General features: G+C 39.7%; 1 protein-coding gene across 1 annotated transcript; it reads left to right on the forward strand.

Annotated features, from left to right (window-relative positions):
• Positions 1-97: 97 nt before the first annotated feature.
• LOC117826780 (transferrin receptor protein 1-like) lies at positions 98-21,619 on the forward strand. The gene is made up of 18 exons (XM_034703116.1): positions 98-277; positions 9,456-9,505; positions 10,865-11,102; positions 11,941-12,121; positions 12,289-12,511; positions 14,345-14,467; positions 14,594-14,689; positions 14,857-14,996; positions 15,106-15,257; positions 15,347-15,466; positions 16,047-16,132; positions 16,222-16,285; positions 16,412-16,479; positions 17,574-17,641; positions 17,791-17,884; positions 18,012-18,233; positions 18,451-18,609; positions 18,855-21,619. The coding sequence occupies exons 2-18, from the start codon at positions 9,473-9,475 to the stop codon at positions 19,095-19,097; spliced, it is 2,310 nt and encodes a 769-aa protein (XP_034559007.1). The 5' UTR covers positions 98-277; positions 9,456-9,472; the 3' UTR covers positions 19,098-21,619.
• The last annotated feature ends 395 nt before the right edge of the window (positions 21,620-22,014 follow it).

Here is a 22,014-nt window from a genome sequence, read left to right on the forward strand (position 1 = left end):
ACAGAAGCTCTACTCCAGGAAACAATCATCTCGCGTTGCGATGACACATTTTGGCGCGAGAAGAACTAGACGCTGTAATATGACGTCAGCAGCGTCAGCAGCGTCAGCCGCCCCCACGCGCCTGTCTGTCCATAGATAAGAATGCAAGCAGCATGATTCAAGGGCACCGGCTGAAAAGAAGCGGATAGGAAGCTGAGAGAAACCGGGTGGAGAGAAACCTCGTGTTCAAGTGCTGTCAGAGAAGAAGTCAGCCAGTTTGAGTTAGTTCAAAAAGAAGGTAAGAGTCTTGTTTGGAATAAGTCAGCTAGCTTGAACAGTTCACATATGGCTGTGCGAGGTGCTAAATATAAATTCATCTGTAACTCTTAATCAAGCCTTACATAGAAGTAGCCTATCGGTTTCAGAATGAACAAGCCATCTTTGATAATTCAATGTGTTCATAAATCCTTTGTGAACGCTACGTTTTTACATTTTTCTCCTTGAGTCAACTTTTTAATGTAACTCTCCATAATGAATGTTCAACAAAGCAACTCGCAGCAGAGGCGTTCTCTCCATATGTCACCTTTGAACATACAATTAATGAAACTGTAGATGTATCTCGTATTTATTCATTAAATTGTCACGTTATAACAAGGTCTCAACAAGTGCAGTGTGCTCTGTGCTGATGTTAAACACAGCTAGCTCCCTTGAATGACCCTTACCACTCAGGGGTAACAGTGTCAGTAGGTAGACATTACACTGTCCCTGTTTACTGACCTTGACAGGCAGCAATAGACTTCTGCAAAGATAAGCTATCTGTACTACAATAATATTCACACCTAGTCTACACTGCTGTTAGATAAACCCAAGCTGCTTTTTGCACATTTTGATCACACATCAAGCACTCAAGTAGCCTCTTAGAGAGGGTTTCCTGACATATGGTAGGACACAGAAACTAGATTTGGCACAGGTTGAATAGTCCTTGAGAGGGTGAAGTGTCCAAGTCAAGATTGAAACATATACTATGCATAGTTTGGGCTTAGCAGCAGGTGATTTTGACAAGCCTAACTGTGGGATGAAGCCTGTTTCCAAGGTGAAGAACACTTCAATTATTGTGATTGTACACTGAAGGACACATAGAGTAAAGTGTTATGATATGCATTGTCAAACAGTGATATTTTGAAGATACATTTTGCAGTTTTGTTGTATTTGGTGCAGCAGTACTCTTTTGAATTAGTCATTTATTGCCTTAAATGTATTGTGCATCTTCATTTATAGTGCCACCTGGTGGGTCACCTGTGTACGTAACATGCATAACCCACTGATGCAAAAATAACCACCACACTTCTCAGCCTGCGACCCCAAAAATATAGATGCCAAAGACTTGCGACCCCCCACTGTCCTTCAGAGTGATTTAATGTGGCTTCATTTAGCTGGTCTGGAAAAAATTAGCCTACCTATATGAGCATGTGGCTGTGTTTCCTGCTGTGTTTCCTTGATGAACTAACCCACTTCTACTGATGCTTTGATAAGTAACTGTTCACTAACCCTAAATTAAGGAGTCATCTGGCAAAAAGAAAGGCAGAAAACTCGTTACATTTTCTATTTTCAAGGTTTTATTTCAAGTTTACGGTTTTTTGTTGATATGTTTTACTGTAATGGGTAAAATGCACTAATTTTAGATAACTTAAAAAACAAAAAGCATTCTGGAAGACATCTCACGACCCACCATTTTTGTCAGGGGGGGGGTCACGACCTACACTTTGGGAACCCCTGCACTAGACCCTGCATCATACTAAAACAAAAAGAAAGAAAAACATTCATTAAGAGCAAAATAGGTCACTTTATAATCTGCATGAAGCACAGTTGCAGCCTGTGTCGCTTGCTCACGTCGATAATGCAGAATGTGCGGCTGTTTTAAGATTACTTGTGCAAGACTAATAAATGGGATTTGCCTACATCACTGTTCCGCTTGGTTTTCCCATGAGCTAGGCAGAGCTTTGCCCCAGTGTGACTCTCACATGATAAGCCACTGCACAATGACTCCTACGCACCCCTGACCCCTCTCCCCCTCTCCCCCTCTCCTCACCCTGGTTCATGTTTTCTCACCATCTCGTTTTGTCTCCCACAGTATTGTTTCCAAAAGCTACTGCTATGTGACTTGATCGACCTCTGTGTTAATTTAATTCAGTACTATGTCGCACTAATTCTGATACAGTAGTTGAAGCATTTTCTCTTGTTAGAAATTTCTTTTTGGAAATGCTTGTTTCTTTGAACACGTAAGCCATGCTTGCAGGTATAAAGGGTATTTCTGATCAACTATGTACACACTTGTCAGCTTGTGAAGGGTGTATTTGCACAGTTAAAACGGTCATTGGTGACATAGTTAGTACCTAGCAGGTTGGTGTGGAACATGTAAGATTAAGGCTGATGTGTCTCCTTTGATGGAAACCTTTTTAAAGTAGTGTTCTGATACTAATTCACGAGTTATGTTCAGGGATCCTCAGCAGTGGAGTGTAAGAATCTGTGTTTACACATTAATATGTAACTAAAACAAGTTTGTTGCAGATATCTTTTTTTAATCATTAAGTTCAAACACTGGTAAACATTACGTGCACGTTACTTTTACATTTCATTTCCGCTGTCCTTAACAGATTTTAATATCCTGGTACACTGCATGTTTCCTGCTAAGACTGAGCTACAGGTTGAACTAGATATTTGGCTTTTGATCTTGTGGTTTCTGAAAAGCCTCCCATCTTTTACGGCTGCAGAAAGATTCTTTTTATGAGCTTGAGGTTGCTGTGATGATCAATGGAATGAAAGTTATTAAAGATGTTCTGGTGTGAACTGAGGAGCTGATACAATGCCAGAGTAGTCGGCAGATTTCTGTGAAAACTTGAAACTTCATCACTTGCAGAAACATGCTGTGGCAATGACAGTTTTTTTGATGTAATTAAGGTTGCTCTAATGCGTTGTAATAACTACATGATGCAATGTTTTTGAAGTGAAAGGGAATGTGAGTATTTTCACACCCGTCCTGTTGGCTCTATTCAGTTAATTCTGTGTAATTGATTCAGTTATTGTATAAGAGAAGGAGGAGGAGGTGGAGGGGGGGGATTTTTCTCCTCTGGCTTTTCGACGTCTCTCAGTGACCCTCTGTTGAGTTCACACCAGTTCTGTTGAAACGTTAAAACCAAGTCTTCTTGGCACAATGTCGGAAACCTAATGAAGCAATCACTCTCTCTCTCTCTTTGAAAAGGGATTGCAGTTTTCTCAATACATTTCTGAGGAAGCTTCTGTTGCAACATGTTCAACCTCCTACCTGGAAGTCACCTTCCTAACCCCTGAGAGTGATATTTCATCTCTCTGCAGAGCCATGCACTCAAACCAGGCTTGATTTGAAACTACATCTAGTCTCTGTCATGTTCACGGCAGTCTTGTAACTATTCCTCACATTCACTCTGCATTCATTGGAGGACTGAAACAGGTGACAACAGCAGGCTGTTCCACATCTCCACTTGTTATTTCATGCCAGTAAACTCTCTCCAACATCGTCCCTTGCTTAAGTCAGGGCAACCACACCGCCCTGCTCTCATTCAGCAAGTTTAACCGGCCATGAATGTGTGTGCAGTTCTCAGAAAGGCGTGACTCAACCTTACTAGTACTATCTCTTGCACACACGTGTCTGAAAGTCATTCAGAGATACAAGTTATGCGTCTTAGTCATAGTGAGAGAGGCAACACAGAGCCAATGGCTGCCTTCAAGGGCATGCAACACATTTCAGCCAGACTCTCCAGTTTTATATATCGCTCATATCCATAGGTCTCTCAACTGAAAGAGTAGCTAATCTGATTAAAGTATTAAGCCTGGCTTGGTATTTTTGGTATGTAAGATTATAGACATAGCTCTGCCACCTTACAGAGCAATTAGCTTTACAAAGAAGCTTAGCATGCTCTGATGGCAAATTAAAGTCTGTATTTGTCAATTGTCTCCAGGTTGTTTTATAAAGCAGGCCAAAAAATATGGAAAAAAAATGAGGCAAATTTGATTGCATCGATCATGTAAAAGTAAAATAGAAAAAAAAAACATACAAGTAGAAAAGAAGAAATAGTTATACAAACATACTAGTAAAAAAAGACAAAGTTATACAAACATACAAGAAGAAAAAGTTCTACAAATATTCAAGAAAAATAGGAAATATTTATAAAAACATACTAGTAAAAAAAATAAGAAATAGTTAAACCAACATACTAGAAAAAAGAAGAAATAATTATACAAACATACTAGAAAAAAAGAAGAAATAGTTATAAAAAAACAAGCAAGAAAAAAAAAAGAAATAGTGATATGAACGAAAATAAATAGTTATACAAACATACAAGTAAAAAAAGAAGAAATATTTATACAAATGAAACAAAATAAATATTTATACAAACATACTATAAAAAAAAGAAGAAATAGTTATACAAAAGAAACAAAGGAAATGAGTTCCATTAGCAAGCACTGAAACATTTTACTTAACATGTGTGAAAAGGAGTAGGACGAAGTTAAAACTTATCTAATCCCCTTTATTCACCATTTTCTGGCGTTATACTAGTGCACGCCCACACGTCAAATCTTCATATATTATCTTCATATTTAAACCCCTCATGATTCTCAACACTTGTCTTCCTCCTTGTACATCATGAAAATCATTTCTTTATACCTCTTCTTGAACTGGATTATGTTCTGACATTGTGTTCTGATGTTCTGAGTGTTATTCGGGCCGTTTGAGGTCATGCATGTTCTAAAGTTAGCCGTACTTCATAGTGCTGTGCATAGCCAACGTGTTTTAGGAAGTGAGTAATTGTACGACCCTCTGACTGACATGCCTGCGCCCTCTCCATCCTCACGGAGACACACTTTGAGTTCAAGGATAGGTTTTTATCTCCGCTGTCTTGGAGGTATGCTGTCAGAGTTTAGGGAGGCCATTGCTCTGGTGCTGCAAATTAGGGCAGACAGGCCTGCCAGCCCGATCGTTAGTGTCCCCTTGGCTTTGTCCCAAAGCAGCTCTCCTCACGCAATGTTCAGTTTGGGATCTCCCCACAGTGGAGCTTATAAAATGTCTCTTCAGTCATTCTAAGTTGATCATAATCCATCCAGACAAGCCGAGTATCTTTTTGTCTCTAATTCTCAGCCCAAGAAGTGTTCTCCGTCTCTTTTTATTTGATGTCTTTCTCATTCAGATGCTAAGACTGAGCAGGAAGTCATTTATACATTTGAATGAATGTTGCACAAATAAAAGAATAAACCACTGAGCATGCATGAGGAGGAGGTTTGTGATTGAGCCTTCTGTCAACACAGTGTTGTATTCAGTCCAAAGTTCTTTTAGTGTGGATAAGGGTTAACTCCTAAGGCCACAGACTTTTCACACATGAGTGGTTGATAAGAGGAGTCTTGTTTGGGGGCGTTTTGTCTGTTTATTCCTCTTTAAAGGTCAGACAGAGAAGGAAAGGTCTCCCAGTCACGTAAAGGACAAGGATTATTCATATCGCTTGTAATATTGGTTGCTTTAAAGTAGAAACCTGTACAATCCTGCCCACTCTTCATAAATGTGTCTTAGTTACTTTCTCCCAACAGCCAGTGTGATTGAAAAATAGCCAGAGACATAAAGACACGATTCTGTCTGTTTAAAATGAATGAGTGAACCTTGTGACACACCGTGTGTGTTTCTAAAGGTACTTTGTCGTTTGCTGGTTGAAATATTGTGCAACTTTGTACTTCTTCTATTGCTGGGATCCTTTTGTTCAAGCTGCATTTTAACACCCCCCACAAGATAACACCTGCTCACCATTGTGCTTCTTTTTTTATGAACAAGGAAGTGATGCCACTGCTATTTGTGTTGTAATGTGCTGTTTTCATAGGTGCCATTTAAAGCATCTGTGAGGCACTTTTTACTGTGTGTGAAATAGATTGGAACTGATACCGATGCCTCTTTTATGACCTGCTAAAGCAAACAAGACCATCAGCAACAAGAACGACAATTTCTTCCTTGTAATTTTTTTTAATTTCAAATTTTTTTAAGTTACATTTTTGGGGCTTTTTTCCTTTATTGATAGGACAGCTGAAGAAAGACAGGAAATGTGGGGAGCAGAGAGTGGGGGAAGACATGGAGCAAATGGTCATGGCCAGGAGTCAAACTGGCGACCCCTTCGATGAGGGCTGCTGTAGCCTCTGCATGTGGGGCGCTTAGACTGCTAGGCCCCCAGCTCCCCATTGTAATTTTTTAGTATTGTAGTCAATACCACATTAAGCAAGACCAAGACATGTCCGAGACCAGACTGCACCGAGACCAAGACAAGACCAAGACATTTAGGGATCTCGACCGAGCCGAGACCAAGACCAAGGCAGGGCAAGACCGAGACAAGACTAAGACCACATATATGAATAAAAAATCATTATAAGAGTTAACAAAATAAAAGACTTCTGTTTATTTTATTTAAGTTTGCTTTAAATACAATTGACAGCAACTAACAAGGTTTGGTTTTGTCTTTTTTGCCTTTCTTTTGACGCGCTATGAGACTTTTGACGCCTTGAGTTTCGTTTTCCTCATCGTTAGTTAAACTTTCACTTTAGATTAGAGTTAAAAATATTTTTTCTGTCACCTGTGATCTCAGGAAAGGTAGGAGGTCGTAGCTGAGCAGGATTATTTTGTCGAGCCTTTTTTAATCATTAGTTGTGTGCATTTTCTATTTCGGCCATAAGGTGAGAAAAAAATTTATGAATTGAGAAGAGGGGTGGATGGGGGGGTCTCTCTTATCACAGTAATGACAGGGACACAGTGCATCAGTGGTGGTCTTGACCAGTCTTGATATAAAATACGGAGTCTGCCCAGTCCGAGATCGAGACAAGACCGAGTAAAAATGCTTTCGATTCAGAGACAAGACCGAGACCTTAAATAAGGCCGGTCTCAAATACTACAACACTAGTAATTTTTGATGCTTAAAATTGCTGTGAGGGGGTCAGTGTCACTCCAGATGATTGACAAAACACTGAAGAATGAGCCTTTCTTTGCATTTTCAACAGCAAATAAGCACAGTGATTGGCACATTAGACAGTTAAAGTAAAGCAGAATGAGTTTGCTAGGCCAACGGCGCCCTGCTTTTTCAACAGGTCAATTTTAAAATACAAAAAACAAGAATATCTATTGCATTTGTTTAAACATTAAGAATGTTGGGTAAACATAAATTGATATTAGAATTTTAAATCAAGTGATTTAAGTGTATTTTCATTGAGAATAAATAGGGCAGGGGATATATTTGATATATATATTTAAATTGATTTAAAGTGATTTTAAACTGGTTGTCCAAACAGAAGTCAAGGCTGGATTGTCGCCCCACATGATGTTTTGACACTTCAGATAGTAGAAAAATTACCAATTACTAAAATGTTTGGAGAAGTTAGAGTGAGTCTGTCTATGAGGAAGGAATAAGACATACATGTTATCTTTTTTATGTATTTTGAGTTTTTTCAATGGAAAAAATTCAGTTGGACAGAAAAAGTGTCACGTCATTGACCCATGTATAAGTTGAATTGAATTGAATTGAATTGAATTGAAAGCCTTTATTGTCATTGAAGTTAAGTCAATTTGCATTAAAAAGTTGCCTCCTTTTGAATTTTGTATTTCAAGCCAAATGGGCCAAAACAGTTTGAAACTTGTCTCACACATTTCAGTACTACCTCATGTATTCTGCATGTTGTCATACATGTAAACAATATCACCAACAACAGGCTATTTAAGAGTGACATACCAGAGCTGCTATGACCTTTCACCACTGCAATCACATTCACCATCTACAACTGAACCACAGCTGAATTCTGTCACCTGTCAGGTTTATTAATGATGAACACATTACTAGGGATGCACCGATCCGATCCTGGATATCGGCTAGATCGGACTCAAAAAGCTAGATTGGATATCGGTGACAAAGGGCCGATATGTAGTGCAGATCCATATGGCAGATCTATTCATCTCAGTTCTATGCTTTTCTGTGTTTGCAACAGCCATTTGCGTCTCCTACGTCATCAGAGCACGCTTCTTTTGCTAACAACTCAGCCGGAAACTTGCAACATGTGCAGCTGTAATGTTTCGGCGGATGGCAGTTGCGCTGAAAAATATAATGGAAGCCCAAAGGAAGAGGTTTACTTAAGCTGTAGCCAACTGCAAAGAAGCAAGAAACCTTCTATTAATGGATTCGAAGTGTGAAAAAACGGACAGGTTATTGGATTTGTTGTTCCAGATCCTTGAAATGAAGGGGTTCCAGCCTCTGGTTTAGCACTTGGAACCCAGGTACAGTTCACCATCAAGTCAGAAAAGCCTGAAGTTGCCAAAACATGATTCTATCCTCACATTAAGGAATAGAGATTGTTAAATTAATACCAGGATCAGATCGTCTAGTATCGATATTGGCAGACACCAAAGCCCAGGTATCAATATCGGTATCAGGACCTAAAAAGTAGGATCGGTGCATCCCTACACATTACACTGGGTTACCTTAAACATTAGATAATGCTGTGATGGGTTTGTAAATTCCCTCAATCCAATTGTTATCTAAAGGCCGACCTCTGCCAGCGTTCAAAAACAGCGGTGGAGGACAAAGCGGTGTCTGAGTATCGAATATCAGTGATTCAACAGAAAAGTCCCTGAGTGGTCAGAAAATAATCCACTGTAATAATGTCTCTCCACTGGTTTATTGATGTGCCTTTAAATAGAGGATGTTCTGCTGTTGGTATGAGATTATGTATAAGGACAGTCCAGAGGAGCATGTTGTGTGAAAATGGTCCTGATGACTTATTATCACATAATCACAGTAAGAGATGTCAGATCCATCTAACCTTTAACTTAAGTCCTGCTGAGGATGGTCACATGCTTTCTTCGTATTACATTACAGTGTGAAAGAAAATATACACAAGACTTGCATTACATGTCTTGTCCCGTTACCATATTGAAACCTGCTTTGTTTGGCTTGTCTTTTGAATCAAAGCCAGTGGGAAGCCAGTTATTTCTGTTATTGTATTCTGCTGGCGATGGAGTTCACACGGAGGCCTGGAGTCTGTGTCGACCTGTACTGGACACTGGTCTTTTGTGCTGAGAAACAGTGCTGCCTTTCTAGTTAGCAGCAAAGGAAACCCCATGGATGTTTGGACAAGAGGTGGGACGTGTTCTTCAGACACCCCATTATTCTCAGAAATGAAAGAGCAGCACACCATCAACACAGTGATGATACTTTAAAGAGTGTTAGACTCTCAATGTCCTATGAGTGTAAAACATGTGTACTTCATACTGCTTCTGTATAGCCCTCGATCTACAGGGGATAATATTTAATACTAAAGATAGAGTCTGGGTAGAGGTCATATAAAAACATTGAGAAACTTTACTCAATTCAATCTTAAGCCCTCGTTCTTACTCAAAGACTTTCTCTGTTTGTTTCCTCTTTTAGACTCCTGTGAAGCAGCAATGGACCAAGCAAGGTCAACGATTTCCAAAATTGTGAGTATTGTATCTATTATTAACCCAAGTTAAATCCTAAAATAACAAGCCTTAGCTGTAAGAAATGATCCACAGCAGAACTGAGAGTTGTTGTGACTGCTTTCGGTGAGCAATGGATGCTTTTCTTCTTTTCATCTTGGGGAGCAAATACTTATTACTTTGCATTTCATCACCACCATACTAAGTGGTTATTAGAGCACTCGAATGATGTTCAACATCAGCTGTAAATATTTTCCTACTCATATGACATAGATGATCTTTGGCAGGATTTGGCTCTGATGATTTTTGAACCACTGTGCAGGACAAAAGCTGGAACACCTATCTCTACTTCGAAATATGTTACTTTTCTTTGTCAATGAGTTGTGATCACATGTAATTGCAGACTTGAAGGATCACCAACGTTTTCAACAACAGTTCCCACATTGAAATCTACGGCCATTTTGTTATGCAATCATGTTAGAAGCCAGCACAGGAACAAGTCTCTCAAAGTAGGATGGAAATAGGGTTGCAAAATTCTGGGAATTTTCAAAGTTGGAAACTTTCATTGGGAATTAACCCGGAATTTACTAAATTGAAGGTTGGCTCTTAATAGGGAACTTAAATATTGTTGGGGAAAATATATTTTAGCATAATCCTGACTAAATCAACCAGATTTCATGCAAGTACAGTTGAATATCTAAGCTATTCCTCAATCACATGCACATAGCACACTGCTTACTGCAGGACTATTGAGACTACGCCCCCTACATGCACTGTGCATTCCTCCATCACATGCACAGATGATTTCTAGAATCCTGCAGAGGCTAGGCTTGAGAAGCTTGAGGGAAGATGCTTTTTTATTTGCATGTTGAATGGTACTTTTTTGGAGGGAGAGGGGCTCTTTTCATTTAACATTTTGAATGGGACTTTGTTGGGATTGCATTTTTGTTTATTTTTGAATGGGTTGGGTCAGGGTGATGAGTAATATTTAACTTTTTGGTCTTCAATGAAAAAAAATATTGTTCAATAAAAGATTTAACACTTGATTCTACTTACAAATACGTCTGTTTTAATTGTATTATTTTGGATGGATGTCTGCTTATAACAAAAAAAATATTTATGCTTGGATATGATACCTTTCCATTAAATTACCCTCAATTCCCAGTTAATTCCCATAAATTCCCATAATTCCAATGGAAAGTTTCCAATTTGGAATATATCCAAAATTCCCCAGCTTGACATCTTCAAAGTCACAACTGTACAAACCCGCATGATCAGAGATTTCAGCCATCATTTCAGAAATGTGTACATACTCCAAAGCAGTTCTTTGCTAAATAACCCATTTCCTTATCTCCTGGTTGTATTATTGAATTATTCCAGTTTAACGGGGAGCCGCATTCCTACACCCGTTTCAACCTGACCCAGAACATGGAAGGCGATAACAGCCATGTGGAGATGAAGCTGTCGTCCGACATGGATGAGGAGACCGGGGCAAACGGTGTGGGAGAACACCTTAATCACAATTCCAACCGCAAACCCTATGTGGCTCCAAAGGTCGGGCGCACCCCTAAGAACCTCTGCTTCATAGCCGCTACCACCCTCCTCATCTTCATCATCGGTAAGAAGGGGTTTTCATCACCCGTATATAATGTGTGGAGTGCCCCAGGGATCAATCTCCGGGCCTCTACTTCTTTAAATATATTTAATTTGTTTCTCAACTTGTTGAAATCTTAAAACTTTTCTTTTGAAAGTGTATTTTAAATAAAAGTACCTGGATGACACAGTTACAGTCCAATCAGAATAAAACTTCAATATAAGTTTATTATAGGACGCTAAATTCTAAACCTATTTTGAGCAAACGGGAGAAACTTGGTGTCTATCCAAAGCAAATTTAGGGACATAAGCCACAGTGCTTTTAATCTCTTCAAACAAAAGCTGACGTTTTATTGTGTCCTTTTGGCTTTGTTTCTGCAGTGGTGCAACAGATCAATACGGTGCAACAATGACATAGCCTAGCTTATTTTAGTTCTGAATTAAAGCCCCTGTGAGGAATAAGCTGGTTATGAAACGGACTCAATTTGATACTGATGCCACTTCTTTAGCTACAAAAGCAAACAAAACCATCATCAACAGAACCAACCTTCTTATTTCAAGTGAATTTAAATGACTAAAACTGCTGCTGGGGGAGGGTGTAGCTGTCAGATGATGTGATTAGCAGCACAATGCAGAAACAGACTTTTTAAAATCATCAGCGGCAAAGGTTCTTGTGAAGTGCTACGTTTGACTGTCAGAAGGAAGCAGGATGAGATTTATTGTCTAAAAGAAGAACTACTACACCATGAATTAAGGAAACATTTGTCCACAGAGGATGTCAAAAGTGACACAAACAGAAAGTTTCAACACAACCTTTACTGTTTTCCCCTGGTTGTTCCTCATCTGAACACTACCTCTTTCAGGGTATTTGATTGGTTTCCTGGTTCATCGGAAGAAGGACGTTGCTCCCAACTGTCCCGGTCTCCCATCAGAAGAAGGAATGCTCCCCCCTGAGACAGGTGCTGCCCCCCTCATGGACTGGGATGATGTCAAAAAGCTCCTTAAAGAGAAAGTCTCTGTAGCCAAGTTCGAATCCGTTTTCAAGTAAGTCTAACCTGACACACTGCTTGAAGAGTGTACTTTTAGGCGGTGGGAGCTTATTTTTGAAATGAAAATGCTTTTGATGTGTTAAAATAACAAAAGTGACTCATTGTTTTCTTTTTTTCTTCCCTTCCATTCTCTTTCCTCATCTGCTCTTGCTCTGGTTCCAGTGAGTTCTCTACTACTAACCACCGGGCTGGTTCTCCAGGAGACGAGAAGCTGGGAGACAAGGTGCACAATAAGTTGAAAGAGTACGGCATGAAAGTCTGGACTGATGAGCACTTCGTGAAGGTTCAGGATCCCCCCGCTTCTCCATCCAACAGTTACACTTTCAGGAACCAGACTGAGCAGCTTGAGGGATTTCTGTCCTACAGTGCCGCTGAAACAGCAACGGTAATACAAAAAGCCTTGTTAACAGGGATGTAACATTACACTCATGACACAATACGATTCACAACACCGGGTCCACAGTACTATTTTTCCATTATTTTACAAGGGTGTTTGTAACCCTGTTTGTGTTCTCATTAGGGGTGTACAAAAATGACGGTCCGGTTCGGTTCGGTATTTTGAAGCTTCGGCTCAGTATGTTTTTGGTACGGTAAGGGGGACGAAAAGCAACAAATAAAATGAGTTTTCCTTTATTTTTCAAGTTCAGGCTTTTATGTCTGCTCAGACTTCTCTTTCCTTTTTTACATTTCAAATGAATGCGCTGTACCATTCCGCTACACGTCAGCACCGAACCGAAAGGGCCATACCGAAACATACGAATACATATACTATTACACCCCTAGTTCTTAAGCATTAGAGAGGAGATTTTATCTCAATTCTGCCTCCTACTTTGGTTTCTTTTCTTCTTCTTTAGCCAAAGCTAAAAGAACAATCAATGGTAAATTGTTTGATGTATTAGCATGCTCCAACAAAGTGCAAGCTCTATCTGATATCTACAGAGCAGGTGTGGAGAGACTCACAGGTACGCAAAGAATATCAGTGGTGGACAAAGTACACAGCTTCATTACTTAAGTCAAAGTATAGATACTCCAGGTCAAATACTACTCCAAAACAAGTGAAAGTTGCTCTGTCAAATTATTACTTGAGTTAAAGTGCTGAAGTACTTCCTTTTTAAAAATACTTAAGTATTCAAAGTACTTCTTAAAAAATCTCAAAACATTGTGTTTTCACAAAGCATCATGGCAGTCAAGACATAGTAGTACATTCTGTTACATTCTGTTTATTTAGAAACCATTACTTGAAATCTCTAAAAACTATAGCATGGAATAAAAACAGCAACTAAATTACTCAAAGCACAGACAACTTAGTTTGAAATGTTCATCTGGAATGAAACAAACGTTACGTAGCTCAACACGCTTTCTCAGGTTGGACAGTGAATTTTGTATGTTTGGTCAGCGTGGGAAACGGAGAACATTTCAAACGATACGTATCATTCTTCATTTCAAAAACCTCTAACACGGGCTGAAGATATGGCTATGGGTGCTCAGGTGGAGAATTATAGCCATCATTACCACCTCTTAATGAACTGCCTGATCTGAGTGAAATCTGCTCTGTTTGATATACAGGTATGACTAAACCACTGAGACAAACAGAACTACACAAACACATTTTACTGTCTTAAGGATCAGATTTCAGAAAAGAGAAGGAAATTCATGAGCTGACTTCAAAGTAAAAGTAGTGAGTAACTAGAGCATTGATAGAAATGTAGTGGAGTCAAAAGTACAATAATTGTCTTCTGAATGTAGTGGAGTAAAAGTAATAAGTATCCCCAAAAAATAATACTCAAGTAAAGTACAGATACTCCAAAAATGTCCAGTACTCAAATAAATTTACTTTGTTACTGTCCACCACTGAAGAGTATAGAGAGGGGAAAAAAACGTATTTCATTAATCAATAGTGGATGGCGATCTTTTATGGATTATAAATGGAAAAACCCCACATCTAAATGTCTGTACGCCTCTATTCAGCTTTAGACATTTGAAACAATCTGAAGAAAATATAAAGAGAAGTCAAAAGTTCACAGCGCCCTCTGCTGTTCCAAAAACAGGATATCCCAGCTCCCTAGTCATCTCACTGATTAGAATTGTTTCTTATGAAGTCGGATGTTAAACTGGTCTCCTGAGGCACTGTAACATCCCTCCTAATCTAGTCTAAGGAATTCTGAAATACTGAATGGGGATCAGTACGGTAATTTGTATTTTGTTTATTTTTTCCCAGGGGGCTGTCTTGTACGCGTTTTACGGGCAGGAATCTGACTTTAAGATGCTGCGGCAAAAGGGCATCAACATGAACGGCAGGGTCATGCTCGTCAGGACTGGTCGGATCAGCTTAGCAGAGAAGGTGAGTGGTTTAAAAAAACAAAAAAAAACAAGTCTGACTTTTAATGTTACTCTCGGCTCTATTCGTACTTTTTCCATCTCTGTAAAGGTTTAGTTTCTGTCTTTTCTAATAAATTACTCTCACCAGGTTGCCAATGCTGCCAAAATGAACGCCTCTGCTGTGCTGATCTACCCAGACCCTGAAGTTTTCTCCAAAGCAGACAACTCCGCTGTGTTTGGACATGTAAGTGAGCGCAGTGAAGAAGTGTAGGAAATGTTGGATCACATGTGTTTTTTTCTTGGGACACTGAATTGGACTTGAGGTTCTCACTGTTAGATGGCAACTCCCTGAAAAACGTATGTAACTGTCTTTCCTGTAACTGTCCTCACTCACTGTCCTTTCTCCCACAGGTCCACTTGGGTTCAGGAGATCCCTACACCCCAGGCTTCCCCTCCTTCAACCACACCCAGTTTCCACCCATCCAGTCTTCAGGACTTCCAAAAATCGTGGCTCAGACCATCTCGGCTCTCAATGCTGACAAGATTTTGAAGTAAGACTGAAATATACTCAGAGAGACTGAATCAAAGGTTATAACAATACGTAAAGATATCCCTCTGCTGCTACTTCAACACTGAATGTGTATTGTCTGTGTCCTACAGGTACTTGGGGGGTGAGAATTTGCCAGACGGATGGGGAGGCTTCCACAAACTGGGAGGAGAAAGCGACACTATTACTGTGACGGTCAATAATGTTCTCACTGAGAAGAAGCTAATCAATGTCTTCGGGGTCATCAAAGGCTTTGTGGATGCAGGTGAGACCAGATTTCTAATCAGCTAGTGGAATTAAAGAGAAAACAGTGATAAACGTCTTTTCACAATCTGTTTTTATTTTAAATTTCAGATCGATATGTGGTTATCGGCGCTCAGAGGGATGCATGGGGTCCAGGTTTTGCTACATCCACTGTTGGCACCAGCGTCCTTATTGAGCTGGCACGTTCCATCTCAGACATGGTGGAGAACAGTGAGTCTCAGCTGCTGAGTTCTTTAAAGTGGAGTCGCACTAGATTGCAGTTTGAAAAATGAGCATCAGTTCATAACAAATCTGATCTAAAGACACTGTTGATAAAGAGCGAGTCAAGATGGTACTCAACATTATTCTTTTTTACAATTTACATTTACAGTTATGATGATATCAATGATGATAGCAAAGATAAGCATTAGCATCATGACTGTATATTATCCACAGTTACCTGCAAGACAACAGAGCTCAATAACTCACAGGAAGATCTATGGTAACTGACTGTGAAATAACTTTCATGGGACATAAAGATTCAAGCTGCAGGCAGATAGATTAGCGAGGAAGAGACAGGAGCTTAGTGTCAGTTCCACCCAGCAGTCTAAGCCTATAGCAGCATAACTAAGAAGTAGTCCAAGCCTGAGCCAACCCTAACTCAAAGCTTTACCCAAAAGGAGAGTTTTAGAACTGCTCTTAAAAGTAAAGAGGGTGTTTGACTGGAAAATATCACAGAAAAGACTTAAAATAAAAAATGTGTGTCCATACTCTCTCTGTTATTAATGCTGATTTGTTTTCCTCCTCACAGATGGATTCAAACCGAGGAGAAGCATTGTGTTCGCGAGCTGGAGTGGTGGGGAGTATGGGAGTATTGGTGCTACAGAGTGGCTGGAGGTGAGAACTGCAACTCACTTTGTGCATTTTTCCACAGTGTATGTAGTTATAACACTTAACTGTGTTATTTTATATTTCTGTTCATCCAGGGTTATCTGTCTTCTCTGAGCATGAAAGCCTACGCCTACATCAACCTGGATGCTGTTGTAACAGGTACTGACTTCAGGCGTCTTTTACCTTCAGATATTTGAAATATGAATACTTTCTTTGAAATACAACATCACACTTTGTTGTTTGGTGATGCAGAATGACTGAATATGGATATGACTTCTTTTCCAGGTCAAGGGGGATTTAAAGTGTCAGCCAGTCCGTTGTTGCACAGCCTGATCCAGAGCACTATGAAAGAGGTACAGTAACCACTGGAGGATTATGAGCCAATCATCTTATATTGCCTCCTTGGGTTTTAATACTTTCACATGTACTCTGTTTAGAAATGAACAGTTATCTTTTCAATATGTTTCACAAATATTGAGAAAATTGAGAATATCATTAGTTCAGGCAGGCCACAGATTCAAGCTCAGCCCACAGATCATCACCTGCTCTTAACACCAGCCTTAGTTCCTCCTTTTTTACTGTGTCTGATCTACCAGTGTCATATGTATTGTCAATGATGCCTGCTCTGTTCTGTACCCCTTAGGGTCTTTGCTGCTGCTCTGCCTGTCTTTGCTTTTCAATTATGCACATAAAAGAGAAGAGAGGTGTGCTCTCCCCACCTTTTAGGCTTTGGCACGTGGAAAGGCAGGGAGCTCCCAGAACAGAGCCCTACCACTAATTCTAATATATAGGATGCAAATAATACATTATTTTGACAAGTAGTCCTGACCAAAATTATTCTTTAAAGTTTTGGCTTCATAGTTTTTACTTAACTTTCTTGCCAATAAAGCAGTTGGAATTTGCTTTTTATCAGCACATTTAGAAGTATTGCCATGAGTTCAATAATATAACAGATTTATTTTTTTTTAAACAGTTTTGTTTATTACATTTTTGTACACAAAGAGGTAATAGGTTCAAAGTACTTATGAGTGACAGTGTTGAGAGATTTACATCAACAAACGAAAACAGGCAACATTAGAACATGGTCAGTTTGGTCATACTATGGATCATGGCTGTTGGTATGAATAGTAATCTCAGTCCTCAAAGCAGAGCAGGAGAGGGAAGACAGAAGATACACTAAAAGAGTACATACATCAATACAATAATTACAAGACTTAATTTGGTTGACAAACAGAGGCCAGCTGGAGGACAGAGCAGGATCCTATTCAGGAACAAGTAGGAAAATAATCATTTCTGCATAAACACGGAAGGGGCCTCACACCTCTCTGAATTTATGAGATGATCCTTTTAGAGTATGACGAATTCTTTAAGTTTTAAATTATTAAAAATATATAATTTATTTGTGAATTGATTTGTAAATATACTTTTTCATTCGTCCCCTCTACAGGTGAACTACCCAAACAGCAAAACTACTCTCTATTCTCAGTTTGGAAAGATTAACTGGGAAGCAAGTGTGTAAGTGTGACAGAACTCTTCATCCGGGCTCATCCTCAGTGTCTTTGAGGGAAACTTTTCTCACTAGTATCACACCCACCAGCTGGAATATGTTGGATCCTTGTGATTCTCATGTCTCAAAGCTACACCCCATATGCTTGTTATTCTAGGATGCGGCCTATGAGGATGAATGATGCTGCGTATCCATTCCTCGCCTTCTCTGGCATCCCCTCACTCTCATTCAGCTTCAACTCTGAGACTTCAGTAAGTCATCCTGCTGTAGTTATAATTCAATTCACCTTGTTGAACCAATAGCCATAACCCAGAACACAATACTACAGCAAGTGTTAAACATTGAAGTTTGGTCTAACTCTGTGGTTTTCCTCCTCAGTACTACCCGTACTTTGGGACATTGCTGGACACCCGGGATAAGCTGAACGTTGCCACAGGTAACCAGGCTACTCAGCTAGCTGAGTTAGCGAGCCGGTTCGCTGGTCACATGGTGCTGAGGCTGGTCCATGATCATCTGCTGCGGTTCGACCTGAAGAAGTACAAGAACATCATACAGATTAATGTGGCTCAGATCGACATGAGGGTGACGGCTATCAAAAGAGTGAGTGTCCAGTTGTCTTCATGTCTGCTGGGATTGAACAGTGTGAGGGTTATTGTTTGTGTAGATAGAAAAGGACAGAAAAATGTTGATTTACAAACTTGTTGAGTTTTGAATCCCTTTCACTTGATAGCCCAGATGCTTTCAGAAGATGTATATCCATTCAGATGTTTCTGCAGATTAAAAAAACAGTAAATCATCTCATTTTTTGTGTTTCCAGATGCAGTCCCAGAAGCTGCCTCAGAGCCTGACTGTGCAGTGGTTGAGGTCAGCCTCTGGCTCGTACAGCCGCGCCGCTGACAGCCTGATGGCAGACATCCAGAACAGCAACCTGGACGATGTCGAGATGTGCCGCATCATTAATGACCGCATCATGGCTGTAAGTGGTCTACAACTTAATATTGATCTTTAGTAAGACTCTGGGAGGCATCCTTATGAAATGCCAAAAACAAGACTCCAAGATGCTTGAACTGTTTTTTTTTAAGACTAGTGGTAATTGAAGACAAACTCTGTCTATCTGAATCATCAAAGCAAAGAAAGACAAGAGTCCAGTGACCCTTTAAAGAAAGCAAAGCTTATCTCACCGTTTTTCATACTCTGATCTCTCTCCTCTTGTTTCTGTAGGTGGAGAGGAACTTCTTGTCCCCGTTCGTGTCCCCCAGAGAGACTCCTTTCCGTCACATCCTGCTGGGTTCTGGTCCTCACACTCTGAAGGGTCTGTCCAACCACCTGGAAGCCCTCAGAGCGAACAACCCCGACGCAGACGCCGAACAGTTCCGCAACCAGTTCGCCCTGGCCACCTGGACTCTTCAGGGCTGTGCCAACACACTAGCTGGGGATATTTGGGCTTTGGATAACGAAATCTAACAAATGTTTCCTCCCTCACCTCTTTGACTGATGGTTTGGCCTTCCCACAGTCACAGAGGCAGAGATTTGAAATGTATCTCAAGATTATTGAGTAAATGATAAAAGAGGAACCATCTCTAAATATTACAAATATCACATTTCAGCTGCCTAAACCCCCTCTTGTCTAAAGTTACCTAAAAAGCCAAACACTTATGACAAAAGACCCTCATCTTTTAGCCTCAACTGACAATAAACAATCGTAGGTCATCCTCTTTTTCCCCCACTGTGAGAAAAAAGTTCAGTTATTTTTCTAACATGATTTCATTGAGCATATAATTTATTGAAACATGGCATTTTGAATACTTTGGTGCTAGTAACAACTACCTGAAATGGCCTTCTAAAGTGGCGGTATTACTTAAACTGGCACTACATTAGAAATGAGTTGAACGTAGTGGATGTGATCTCTCTTCAGCACAGTATCATCCGGTCCTAATCTCAGGAAAGGCTGTTTGCCATCTCAACATGGCGGTAGGATATAATAAGCTAACATTGTTTACCACAGCTCTTACAGATCAAAAACTGCTAGTATTCCCACTGCTGCTGCTGGAGCCTCATGTGCTAACCTGAGCGATTTCACATTGGTAGCTATAATTTCAAACTGTGCTGAAATCTGCTGCTCGACTCATTGTCAGAGAACCAGGAGTTTAAAAGAAAGGACAGAAGATACTTCTAAACTTAGAAGTAGATCTTGGACAATCAGCTGGAACCATTTGATGATTCCCTGTAACATGCAATAATAATAAGAAAACAATCTTAACTTGATTATCTGAATTGTCCACCTTCTGACATTAGATCAAACCTCCATAGGCCTTTTAAGAACCAAGAGAGAATGTCTTCAACCATGTGGCACTGAAACAGAAACCGTACGTCTATTTATTGTGTTATTTATTTATCAGTGACAGGGTTCACTATAAATAGTTTTTTTATTGCCTTTTATAAGAAAAAACGATGTATAATTATCGGGAGCAGTGCCTTCCATAATTATGACAGTTATACTGTCGAAATGACAAAAGCAGCATCTGCTTAACAGAAGTGTACATGTGGACCGACGGCCGGTACTGAACACAGAAAACGGCACAACTTTGAGGTGATTCATCTTTTAAAACTGACACTGGATCGGCGGGTATAACTGAAATCCTCTCTGTGTCAGTACAGGTCCTTGATGCATGAACACCTCTAGTCCCAGCATTATCGGGAGCAGTGTCTTCCATAATGTGCACAAAGAAGAAGGTAGTTTTTTTCTACCAGTGTGTGTCTGTATCGGAGGCAGTGCCCTCCATATTTCACTGTAGGGGTGGATATTTTTATTATCGGGGACAGTGTTTCCCATAATGTTTGTATATACAGTTCATTGCTACACACCGCACATGTCGTCTGCATCTTTAGGAGCCTCCTCTGCTGTTTCCTTGCTGTAGTTTCCTCTGATGGTGCTGATTTTTTTTTTTGCACAAAGCTAACCAATCTATTTGCCTCACTTCAATCAAACACTTCTCAGTGTCACCTTTTCTTTGGACGTTACACGAGACAGACATGGAAGGACTTTGCTTTAAAGAGAAATGTTTCCAACATGTTTGGGACCACTGTGGTCACAGCTGTGAGGTCTAGTTTTTCCACTCTGCTAAATGGGTTTGTTTATATTGATTTATTTACTGTGTGTGAAAGTAAATTCTGCTTTCTGTTGTGATGTGTTCATTCTCAGTGAAAGATTTCCTTGTGCCTTTTTGTGTTACGACCGCAGTATAGACCTGAGTTTCTACATACAGGAGAATACTTCACTATGATCTGGGGATGTGTATTTGGCTTCTTTTATTTAGTTTTGACATTTCTGTTTTTCTTTTATGTCCTTTTATTTTGCTAGAATCAAAAGTTACTTGTTTAAAGCCCTGTATGATACAATATTTAGGTACAATGAGCAGCTACAGAGTAAAAAAGTGTAAAGAAAAGAATCATTGTAAATGTGATGTTAAAATTACAGCCAATGTTACAATTGTTATTGTGTTCCTCTAAATTCTCTAAATCTGGTTACTTACTTTTTCCAGTTTACCTTATTACGAGGACCAGCTGATGTTAAACCTCCAGCAGAAAAACAGGAATGTAATCGCTTTACATCAAGTGCCGCTCTATTCAGATCTATTTATCATTAAGTCATTCGTAGTTTGAGTGATTAAGATACACAAAACTCTGTTGTTTTTATTAGAGTTACATTTTGTATTTTATTTCTATGCCTTTATTCAAGACAGTGCAAACTGGGAGAGTGGTGAGGGGCCACCGGTTGGGATTGAACCCAGGCCGCCAGCTCAAGAACTATAACCCCTAAAACTCTGTTTTGAATGAAGCTGCAGGAATTGGTTTGAATGATTGGTCTTTGAAAACTGTCTGAACAAGAATGTGTTTAATGTAACCACGCATTTTCTCTCTAAACTGTATTCAAGCTTGCATAGCTTTACATTTTTTGTTGCTGCAATAAACAATCACATCACGAATGTGGAGTCTTTGTATTATTATTATTGTTAGGGCATATAATCTCAACCCCTTTAAAGTGATATTAAAGGAGAACTGTTCAATGCAGTGTCCACATGAGTTGTTTAGTTGTACATCCATCCATCATCTTGACCGCTTATCCCATTCTGGGGTCATGGGGGGCTGGAGCCTATCCCAGCTGACTTCTGGCGGAAGGCGCGGAACACCTGGACAGGTCGCCAACCTATCACAGGGTTCAGTTGTACATTCATCTTTAACGCACCTGTTGTGTTCATTTCTCTGGAACAGCAATAATGTTCCAGTGTCAATTTGACCCGGGGCATATTCAATTATCCATAAGTGTCAGAACCCCCCAAAAAAAACAATATACTTTTTTTTTTTAAATCTGATTTTTAAC

This window comes from Notolabrus celidotus, chromosome 15 (genome assembly GCF_009762535.1).
Source record: "Notolabrus celidotus isolate fNotCel1 chromosome 15, fNotCel1.pri, whole genome shotgun sequence".
In the NCBI taxonomy this organism is placed as follows: domain Eukaryota; kingdom Metazoa; phylum Chordata; class Actinopteri; order Labriformes; family Labridae; genus Notolabrus; species Notolabrus celidotus.

What these genes read in the sequence shown, in the direction of transcription:
- LOC117826780 (XM_034703116.1), top strand. Translation starts at nt 9,473, where the DNA reads ATGGACCAAGCAAGGTCAACGATTTCCAAAATT. An exon ending in ACTCCGCTGTGTTTGGACAT is followed by an intron (nt 14,690 to 14,856) that starts GTAAGTGAGCGC and finishes TTTCTCCCACAG; the next exon opens with GTCCACTTGGGTTCAGGAGA. An exon ending in GCTTCAACTCTGAGACTTCA is followed by an intron (nt 17,885 to 18,011) that starts GTAAGTCATCCT and finishes TTTCCTCCTCAG; the next exon opens with TACTACCCGTACTTTGGGAC.